This window comes from Perca fluviatilis, chromosome 20 (genome assembly GCF_010015445.1).
Source record: "Perca fluviatilis chromosome 20, GENO_Pfluv_1.0, whole genome shotgun sequence".
Classification (NCBI taxonomy): domain Eukaryota; kingdom Metazoa; phylum Chordata; class Actinopteri; order Perciformes; family Percidae; genus Perca; species Perca fluviatilis.
Genome location: NC_053131.1, coordinates 10,908,783 through 10,919,870, shown reverse-complemented (window position 1 = coordinate 10,919,870; position 11,088 = coordinate 10,908,783). Strand labels below are relative to the sequence as shown.

At 36.5% G+C, this 11,088-nt stretch overlaps 1 protein-coding gene across 1 annotated transcript; it reads right to left on the bottom strand.

Annotated features, from left to right (window-relative positions):
* Window positions 1-156: 156 nt before the first annotated feature.
* gmfb (glia maturation factor, beta) lies at window positions 157-9,960 on the bottom strand. The gene is made up of 7 exons (XM_039786468.1): window positions 9,839-9,960; window positions 6,542-6,638; window positions 5,895-5,944; window positions 5,634-5,683; window positions 5,323-5,405; window positions 5,138-5,211; window positions 157-3,530 (listed from the first exon to the last, which is right to left on the bottom strand). Exons 1-7 carry the CDS (start codon window positions 9,839-9,841, stop codon window positions 3,459-3,461), a joined length of 429 nt encoding a protein of 142 aa, XP_039642402.1. The 5' UTR covers window positions 9,842-9,960; the 3' UTR covers window positions 157-3,458.
* Between the last annotated feature and the right edge of the window lie 1,128 nt (window positions 9,961-11,088).

Genomic DNA, 11,088 nt, shown 5'->3' with positions numbered 1-11,088 from the left:
TAAGCAAGCAGTATAAACTGTGCATAGGCAGCATGCATTAGCTATACAACATTTATTATATAATTTATCAATTCTGAAAAGAGGTGTTGCTCTTGCCATACTGTATGCATATCATACATGTCAGTCTGAAAACAGCAGTCCCCGGAAACCAGCGGGTTAAACATCACTGTCATTTTATTTGGATGATAGGACAAGACACTTTATAAAGTATGGGAAAATACAAATATCTCAAGTTTCACTGATGCCACGAGGCAGCTTGTAATGATACATGTCTCAGGTGTTTTTCTTAAAAAGGAAAGAAAATAGAATAGTAAGCATTTGATCAGAGAGGATACCAAGAGCTGAACAACACATTTGCAAGTTAAAGTAAAAAACTCAAGAGGCAAAATATACAACAGGTTTACCACATAGGAGGGAAAGCTACTAGATCCAGAGGACATAACCAGATACATGGCTTAAAACCAAAGGGAACTCTAAATTAAGTAGACCATATATTCGGAAAATTGATTCTGATACATGATTCATGGACAGCTATTACCACTCATTTCCATGAAAAATGGCATAAGCAGAGGGTTTCTTCAACAAAAGTACTGTCAGCACAGCAGTATGTAAATATTTCAGATAGAATAAGAACACAGCTGAGACCAGATGTTTGAGATGCAAATGTTGCCCCTTTTATAGGAATTTGTATGCAAATATATTCAGTCAAATAAAATTAACTTAATATTGTAAAATGCATGCAACAGAGCAGCATATGACACCCGTTCAGACATACATTAAAGCATGCACATCTTTTACAGTAGCTCTCCACATTACAGAGGTTTTAAGAATTTTGTTTTAAAAAGATAACAGCTGAATATGTTTTTATATTCAAACTGAAATCAGTACATTGCACGTTTCAAATTAAATATAAAGACAGACATCCTTGATTTCAGATTGACTGTGCATTTTTGAAAATTTACAGCGAGATCTGAAAGGGTTTTGCAGGTTGTAGGGTCTTAAAACTTCCTTTACCCAAATACGATAGCATACAACTTCCGCTCAAGTAAGAACAGAAACTATTAAAAACACGAGAATCACCCACGTTGAAGTTGTGTTTTTACAGCAGCATAATACTGACTAATTTCAAGCTGACAGTGTAAATGTTAGCTTTGATGGAATCAGTAAACAGCAAAACAAGTGATTACAGTTATACCCCATTGTTCCTGTTGTATTAAATCCTGCCCTGACAAGTCGTTAATGATAAATGTCAAACATTTTACACCAACAGATGATTTCCATGAAATGGTGCGATTGTGCATACCTATCTTTGAGTCAGATCTCTACCAAGTTCACATTTAAATACAAAACAAAAGATCCTGTCTTCTGGATTTTACAGATCTGAAAGTTAGAGGAAAAAAATACTGTCTTAAAAAAAAAACATCATAATCCCCCAGCAAAGCTTTTCCAACCTTCTATTTCCCCCCAAAACATATTTGTGTCACATTCTCATTTGGCCAGATGATTGTTTAAAGAGAGATGTTAATGTGGCAAAATGAAAAACATTAAGAAAATACAATGGTATGGTAGACTTAGCAGTATGACGTCATACATTACTGTGTGGTGATTTCCTGCCTTGGGGCTTTACATCAGCCACAATGCTCCCTTATCCGTTTCCAAAGTAAGAGTTTCTCAATGAGAGATAACACTGATGAGCGAACATGTGGAATTCATTTGTGCCTATTATTCTTTATTAGAGTCAGACCAATAGAGCTGATATTAAGCTTTTATTAAGGATCAGAAATCTGCCAGTGGAATCATCCTGTACCACCAGCAATACAAGTTTATTTTCTTTGCCTGTTTAAAGTACATTTTATGTAGCTTTAACTATTTAAGCTTGGTCGCCCTGCAGTTAAGAGCAACTAAGTATTAGCAACTGGTTTGGCGTTTTAGTTTGTTGGATTGGTTTAAATGCTGTTTTAGAGGATCTTCAGCAGGCAACGAGGAAGAGATGTCACGCCTGGGCATGAACAATGCAGATCAAACGTAACTGTTGTAACGTAATATTGGCAAGAAATATGAGCTGCTGGCACATTCAGTACACAAATATCAGTATCAGCCTTCAAAAAGCCATATTGGTTAAACCCTGTTCTGTATGGAAGGTATTTTCCATCCAGAACTGCCCCGATGCTGTCCCTTACCTACCAAGTCTAAATATTAAGCACAACTGGCTTTTGGAGAAGTCACAGCCGTCATTCTCAAGGCTGTGTCTACCACTAAGCAATCAAAGTGGCTTTACATCAGAATGAAGCACAACATTCAAAAACACTAATAACGGCAATAGGTATAATGCACAATATTAGCTAACAATCGCCCTAAAGACACAGTGACCCGTAGCCCAGTAGATTACTGACATGGTCGCCAGAGATGGAGGTTTGTCCTAAGTTATAAATTGTTCAGTTTGGAATGTTTCAGTGGAAATATTGTTTTCAGTAGTGGGATATCGTTGTAACAAATATGCAGGTCAAAGGCAGAATACAGCTTTACCCATGAGTCACACCGTTTTCTCTCTAAACAGATACAAAGATGTGATCTGAGGATGGACTGAAGCACCACTCGAGGGCTTCTGCCAGCTTGTTCATGTGCACAGGAGACGGTACAACACATTACATATAATATCTTAGGAATGCCTCTTGTCAAATGGTCTTAGTGTTATTGTCCTTTGTAGACCGGAGTGATTAGTGTAACAAATTACAGTTTGTTACCTAAATTATAATCTAAATGCCCTTAAACTAATAGACTGAGACTGACTAAAGCTGAACTCTAAATTGTTCTCTGAATTGTAACTATGATTGTTCATGTGTTTTGGCAGGAAGTTTGTTTTTCACAACAAAAGGAAACTGCTATAAAGTATATGCTTACATAACCCTACATACACCAGGAAAAAAATTAAAATCTAAAAGGCTCCCTCAAATTATGAAAAAGTATTAAACATAAAAAGGTGAAACTCAGGAGGTTCAGTGTTGCTAATAAAAAACGTTGAGGGTAAACTACTTTAAGTAAACCAATTTTTTTTTGTTACAATGCCTTTAAATTCTCCTGGATTAACATACTTAGGAAGAGCGGACGAGTACAATCAATTTCTGACCAATTCAAGAGCTATGGGAGTGTTAATTCAATACAGACACATAACTGGCACGCGGAGAGATTGTATAGGAGACAAAAGCAGACCTGCGTCAAATAGTGTTTTCAGTTTTAGGCTGCCAGATGGGGGAGGTTTAGTTAGTGTCACACTGAATTGTAATTTTTCTGTAAACTCTACCAAAGAGACCTAAAACTGAGTACAGAAGGTGTTTGCAAACAATATTTAAATCAGGTCTGGTACACAGAGGAGGGAAACATTAACTGTGGTGTGTTCTCCCCAAGAGATTGTGCAATCTGGATCCTCCTCACTTCCCAGACCACTGGATAAGATGACTTTAACCGAAGAACCCAAGTTTCTCTCTAAGCCATTCCTCCGTTAGGTCCTCTGTGTTTCTGATCTCAAACACCTGGTAAAAAAATAACAATTTTCCTTTAATGCAGTAAGGAAAAATTCTTAGGATGCAGTTTAGTGTAAAGGATGGTACCTGCTATGCAATAAATGTAAGATATTGTAATAAAATAACCATCTTATTAATAATAATGCTTAGTGGTGGTACGGTTCACAAAACCCACGGTTCGGTAGCGTATCACGGTTTTAGGGTCACAGTTTTCGGTTCTGTACGGTTCTTGTTATTTTTTCTTTTAATCTTTAACACTCCAGAAATATACTTCAGCATATGATATATAGCTTAATTATCCACAATGTAGGATACAGTATTTAAAAGGAGATATTATATCATGTAATCATGTACAAACTGAATTTGACTTGACTTTAAGCACATTATTGGGACCATCTCTGAGGAAAGCTAGGTGAGATTTTGATACAGCAAGAGGGAAGACATTGATGATTTCAACATGCTTTTCATTTATTTGGCAAAAAAAGGAGAATGTGTATTGTCATCTACAGGAACTTATGTGCCTTTTTTTGCACATGAAGATTGAAATATTACAGAATATCAATTGAAATAACTTGCATTTATCAAACTGCCAACTTCAGTGTAGCTCTTACAAAAATGTATCCTTTAAAAGAAAAAGAGAGGAACTCTTAAAGCTCTGTCTTTTGAATAAGTCAGAATACTTAAACATAAAAACAGTTTACATTGTTAGTTAATTTCCTATCCTGGCCTGGGCTGGGACACACAGTCATAGCGTTTGATAAAGTACTTATTGGACTTATCATTGCACTTACAATAACTCCTGTATACGTCTCATCTCTGTTTTTTCCTGCATCCACCGTGTGTGTGTGTGTGTGTGTGTGTGTGTGTGTGTGTGTGTGTGTGTGTGTGTGTGTGTGTGTGTGTGCGCGCGCCAGTCGCGGGGAGAACTGAGCAGCCCCACCCACTGCAGAGAGCCGACAGGATCTAAACTGCAGCCGCTTCAGCGACTTTAGAGTGAAAAAACCGTTACAGTACATTGAGGTTAAAATGTATACAGAATGGCAGGACGGTCTGAAATGTTTTGCACGACCTTTCTCTGTAGGTTTTTTTGGTAACTTCTCCACACCTCTTCTTTCGCGCGAAGGGGAAACACAGCTGTCTGATGTCACATACGGACACCTGATGGGCACGAGGCTACATTGCGCTTGCGTCAAACCGTGCGGCACACACACGCTCCGAACCGAGACAAGCGGACCGAGCTTTTTTCATGAACCGTACCACCCCTACTAATGCTACATTATTAATAAGCAAGACTATAGTCTACTATAGCCATGCTAGCAGCACTAAGGCACAGCGGTGCCTTCAGCTAAATGCTAACGTCAGCATACTCAGAATGACGGTGCTAATGCTGATGTTGCAGGTATAATTTTTACCATGTTCACCATATTAGTTTAGCGTTTTAGTATGCTAATATATGCTTATTAGCACTAAACATAAAGTACAGCTAAAGGTGATCATTGGAATGTCCTTAAGATTTTGAGAACTTATCAGGCAGATTTGATTACAGGGTTGCATTAATTACACCCCAGTACTACTTAATTATGACAAAGCATCAATGTGAGAGGCAGCTCACTAACCTTAGACAGTTCAACAGTTTGCACCAGTTTGTTTTTGCTTCCTGCGTACATCATCTGCTGCTCTGGTCTGCAACCTGCCAAACACAACAAATACGCCAACATCAACTGAAACGTCCTGGATGATAGAACAGTGCGGCGAACAATATGCACCATTCATTCAAAAGTAACCCTGGAGGTGTTCTTACCCACTGGGCTGGAGAAGATGAAGCAGAGAGGATAGGAAACCCGTCCATCGTCATGTTCGTATTTATAACTGTAGACGATAAATGTTCCTGGTGCTAAGGACCGTTCCCATATTTCACATCAGCACGGTCAAGACAGAAAGAACACAAAACTAAAACAGGACTTGACATACTACTTCATTTAGCAAGAGTGAAGAGAAAGATTTAAGATAACATTTGTAACAGACTCATGATATACATCAGAGCAAGAGCAAGAAGGGGTGCAATCGTTAAAATACTGTTAAAATAAGACCGGTCACTTAATCAAAGGATATCTTGGCTGTCGCTCAGGCAGTTCATCCTTGAGATCATCAGGAGAAATATCCTTAAAAAAAAAAAAAAAAAAGACACAAGTGGGATCAGCAGTTCAGTGAGGTGTTGCGTCTCTGTTGTTGCGCAATGTCTTAAGTTACACTTTATCTAGAAAAGCAATTATCCAAGTTTAACCACACAAAGTTCAACATATTCATTATTCATTCATTTGAAAACTGTGTCTGTCCATCATTTTATAATGAAAAGTTTGATAGCTAACTTACCTCATGTTCCTCCTCAAGAATCACCAGCTGCTTTTCTTTATCAATCTTCACTGAGGGGTGGAAAAGAAAACATGAATAGTTTATGTTCAAAAGTAAAATATTGTAAGTTTGTATGGAAAATAATAAAATACCAAAAAAGGTTAATATTGTGTTTTTGCTCATATTTCCTATTACAAATGTTCTTGTGTAAAAAGGGGGATATGCCTTTTAATCAGAGTCCATGTCATTCAAACACGCTCCTAATCCAATTTAGCAGCGATGACATTTTGATCCAGAGATAGTGGAGGATAAAGCTTAAGCTGAGTTTGATACTGGAACTGATGCAACAGTACGCTGTCTCACCACCTGCTGTATTTGGGGGTAGCTCTTCCCTCTATCCTCCACACTGTAGCTGCCCAATCTAATATCTTTTTGCTTTTTCTGTAATTCTGCATAATGCCAAGGACTTTGATACCGCCAAAACAAAGATTCACGTGTAACACATAAATAAAACCAATGGCACTAATGATGAATTCATATTTCCACTAGATTCCACGCACCGGGGACTCCTCGTATCATCTTCCCAATTACTGTTTGAGCTTAACATATTATCAGAAAAACACGCTAGGAGAAGAAATGAATGACATGAAATATGTGTCAATACTCACTAACGATGGCCGCATTATTGGTCTCCTTCCTGAAACGGAACTGCCTCAGCTTTTTAACCAGATCTTCATCCACATCGCACACCACCAGTGATTCACTCTGATAAAAACAGCAGACACATGCAGATAGATCGATGTGGTCACTTCAGTTTTAAATTCCTAAAGAAAAGGCATTTACACCGTACACAGATTAAACCCTTCTGTATTTATTTTCCATGTTCTGTCTTTGTGTTTGGTACAAAGCTAGCAAAACAAAGCCTTGATCTCTGGATTGGAAGCTAAAAAGAACACCACATGCAGATTGTAGCAAATCATACTGGACAAATTGAATTGCAGGTACATATAAAGATGAATAAATCAGTAACGAGTGCTGCAGTAATAGTGTTTTATTGCTTATAATCAGAAAAATATACATCTTAACCGATTGCTTGAATAAATAGTTTAATTTGGCCTCATGTTTTAAGGATATATGCAGAGAGTTTATACTGTATGTATGGCAGACAGCTGCAGAATCTCAAACTGTACATTTAAGTGGTTTCCATGAATTGTATTGCTTAACTGTAAAGCAATGTGTTAGTATCCTGAATTACCAAAAGAAAAAACTTTTTTTCTTCACTATCTTTCTGCAGGAGTCCAATCTGACGCACAGGCTTTATTCCGACAGACAGCAATACACCAGCCTCAGCAGGACTGTATTGGTCTGAACCTCTGTCACGTCCACACACAGAACATTACATAACTCCAGCACAAAGACAAAAAAACTCTTAAGAGAGTCTTCTGCACAGTCTCAGAATTCTATAATTACACCTTCCTGAACAGATGGCTGGTGGGAGTCAGGACTCCACTGGGCTCAGAGAGAAATCTGTACAGATTAAGAAGAGACTGGAGTGTCTGTGGTTGGGACCGAGAGAGTTACAAAATCACCTTCCTATGCATCCTGTTGTGTGCATAGGAAGATGATGGCGAGCAGACAGGTTGACTTCTGCTTTAAATTCCTCCAGCCACTGACAGCTAGCTCGCTGGTTTGGCTGCTAATTCAGCCAGGAAATGAGAGTCAGCTAACTTAAACTATCCAGTTAATTTAATGCATTTCATGTTTCAAAAGATGAGACAAATGGTGTTCGACACTGAAGACAGTCGAGTTGTCATGACACGCAGTCAAAGAAACTCGGAGGAAAGCGATGTTCATTATAATAAGCAGCAGGCGAGCTAGCGTTAAGGCAGCTCTCCGAACCCAGACGTGTTGAACCACATCACAGCTGCGACAAGCTAACCAGACATAGCTACACTATCACAGGAAGCCCGCTAGCTTGGTCTTCGAAATAAAAGCATACACTATGTGAGTGAAAATTCCAGAAATGGAGCAAGAATCACATTACAGCTTAAAATCATGCAGCACCAATTTTCATAGTCGGTTTTAAGTTTCCGTCATTTCTCAAGCACAAATCATTCTGTGGTTTCAGAGTCTCCGATTTGTTGATTTTCTTTGTCATTTGATAGCAAACTGATATAATATTTTGGACTGTTGTTTGAACAATGTCATCTGACAATTTATAATGGACATATTTTACTACTTCCTGACACAATCTGTAGATTACTGGTAATCGATAATAAAAACCATTGTTAGTTGCAGTCCTAAGAGCTGATACCTTTAGCCTTTGATCTGTCTTGATTTAGAGTATTTTATTATTGCCTAGCTCAGTTTTCGCAGCAGGGCCAAGAGCCAAACAGACTAATGATGACTAAATTCTTCCATTTAAAAGCAAATTACTGTGCTTACATATTTATTTACATATTACAACATAATAATACCTAATACTGGCTTAGTTTGAATTGACAACAGAAGGGTTAAGGTCATTGGTGTGAAAAAAGTATAAGAAATATACACATGACATTACTCAAACAAAGAAACATGTTCGTTGCAAGCAATTCTGCTTATTTCACCACATTTACCCAGGTAAGCAGCACTGCAAAAATAATACCTAGTAATTAAAAAAAAAAACAGAATGCGAAGTAGGAAAGAAGAGTTTTTTCTTTCCTTTTGATTACTGCCTAATGATTTTAGAGCATTTAGACACTACTGTAGCTTAGCTTATTGTACTTTTGATGACTAGTTATTGAGGCATCTAATATTTTGTGTACGGCATAAAATAAAAACTTTGGTCGATACAGAACAAAAAAAGTAACCAATGCTGTGAACGACAGTCAAAATCATTTTGCTTTGTATGAATGTAGGATTTACAGCAGTGTAAAATCTGACTCTAGACTTTCACCTATATTTACAGTAATGCAGCATGATCAATAAACACAATCAAAGCTTTCAAAAGTTATTCTCACTCTAAATTATTTTAAATACTGATTTATGTAAAGTGCTTGGTGCTGATGTATAATTATGAGGAAATTACTATTGCACACTGTTTTGATGAGAATTAGTAGTTTAACAGCATTGTTTGATTTTAATTTTGTTTAAAAAAGCATGTCTAAAATGCTACAATGACATTATAATGCTGTGATGCTTGATATTAGGGCTGGACAATATGCAGAAAATCTAATATCACGATATTCTTGACCAAATACCTCAATGTCGATATTGCGACAATACTCTAGGGTTGACAATTGGTGGTTTAACAAAATATTATTTATACAATAAGATTTTTGATCAATTATCATCAGACATGTCAATTTATTGACTAAGTGGGTAAAGGCTAATAATAAAAACAGCTAGAACAGTCTGCTAAGTTCAGAAAATGACATCACTCTACTCTAATGCAGCTTTCAAAACCAGGAAAAGACATCATTTACCATATTACAATTTTACGATATCCAAAATCTAAGATGATTAATCTAGTCTCATATTACGATATCAATATAATATCGATATATTGCCCAGCCCTACTTGATATACTTCTGTATGAGATATTACATGATAAATTAACTGTTTTCATTATACAGTACAGCTTTTCGTCTTAAGAGTTTTGCAAATTGAAACTCTGAGGCAAAGCAATTGCAGTATAACGTTGTGTAATTAATCATTTTCACCTCAATGGTTTTTTCTCAGCCATAGTCCTTTTATTTTGAAATTCGTAACCGGAAAACCCAACATTTCTATTCTGGCTAGCTTGACACTGATACAATGGACAGAGGGTGGAACTCATGCTAGGTTAGCATGCTAACGCCAGCAATCTGCGACCTCACTTTTCCTTAATAGTCCCCGGAACTTTACATTTATTAAGAGCACACGATTAAAAAGCAGAAAAGAATATAACCACAGCTCTCTCGCAACAACAATAAACAACTTACCATTGTTGAAGAGTTAAAAATTCCCTGAAGCTGCAGCTGCTGCTCTGAATGGTAGACGCTTTCAATGTTTTTTTGTAGTTTTTTTTTTTTCTTCACTTCACATCATCTTGTGACTGGTTTGACCAATCCCTAACAAGCGCCCCCCATCTTTCAAAAGTTGCTAATGCAGCTCTCCTCACTATTGTCCTACGGCCTCAGTACTTTATTAAAACAAATTTAGCCTTGTTATAACGTGCCGTTTAACATTTAATTGTTGTACAGGCAAAAATAGCCCTCTAAACGATGCAGCACAAAGCTCTAGTTACTGTAAGTCACTAGTTACTTTCCAGAGTACGTTTTTTTTAATATAAAAATATATATCTATAATATATATCATTTTATAACATTGTTATAGATGAAAACTACCCAACAAAATGAGGTATAAATTAGCTACTTACACATTAATATTTCAGTATTACCAATCCATTTATATATAATAACACTAGCAGGTCGCAATTTTCTTTATAATGAGCACTTTCACTTTAAATACTTTAAGTACATTCAGCTGAAGGTAGTAATGTACTTGTATTCAAGACTTTGAATGAAGGATTTTAACTTGCAATGAAGTATTTTTACATTCTGAGAGTACAGGCAGCGCTGGGTGTAAAGAGTAATTACTGAAAAGAACTTCAGAGCTTCATTTTAGGAATTTATGGCAACATTTTATTCAGAATCTAGTAAAGTAAAACATATGAATACTGAATATTGCAGTGGATATTGACACCACTAAACTAGGTAAGTAGCAGATTACGAAACAATATATATATAAAAAAACTTGAATACCAACAGGGAAAAGCATCCTTATGTGTTAAAATGCATAACAACATTGTGTAGCGTTATGTAAATTCATATGAACAAATGATTAATTCAAGACCACTCAATAGTAATTTGTACATGAACCAGCAATTTGAGAGCACAAAATAGTATTTTCCCCCTCCATGTATTGTAGAGATCTACAATATCTGTCAAATCAGATTTGAACACCTTGATTTTGTCAATTGATAATAAGCCTATATTACTCAATACATGTCTGTGTTATCACATTACTGTAAACTGTTTATAATATGTAATGTATGTGTATGCATGTGTATATACAGTATATATACTTTTTCATACATACTTATATCTGTATATAGTACAAGTCAAAGTCAAATGATTATTTTTTACCTTTTGTTCAGCTTTCTCTCCTTGTTTCAGCTGTATGTCTATTC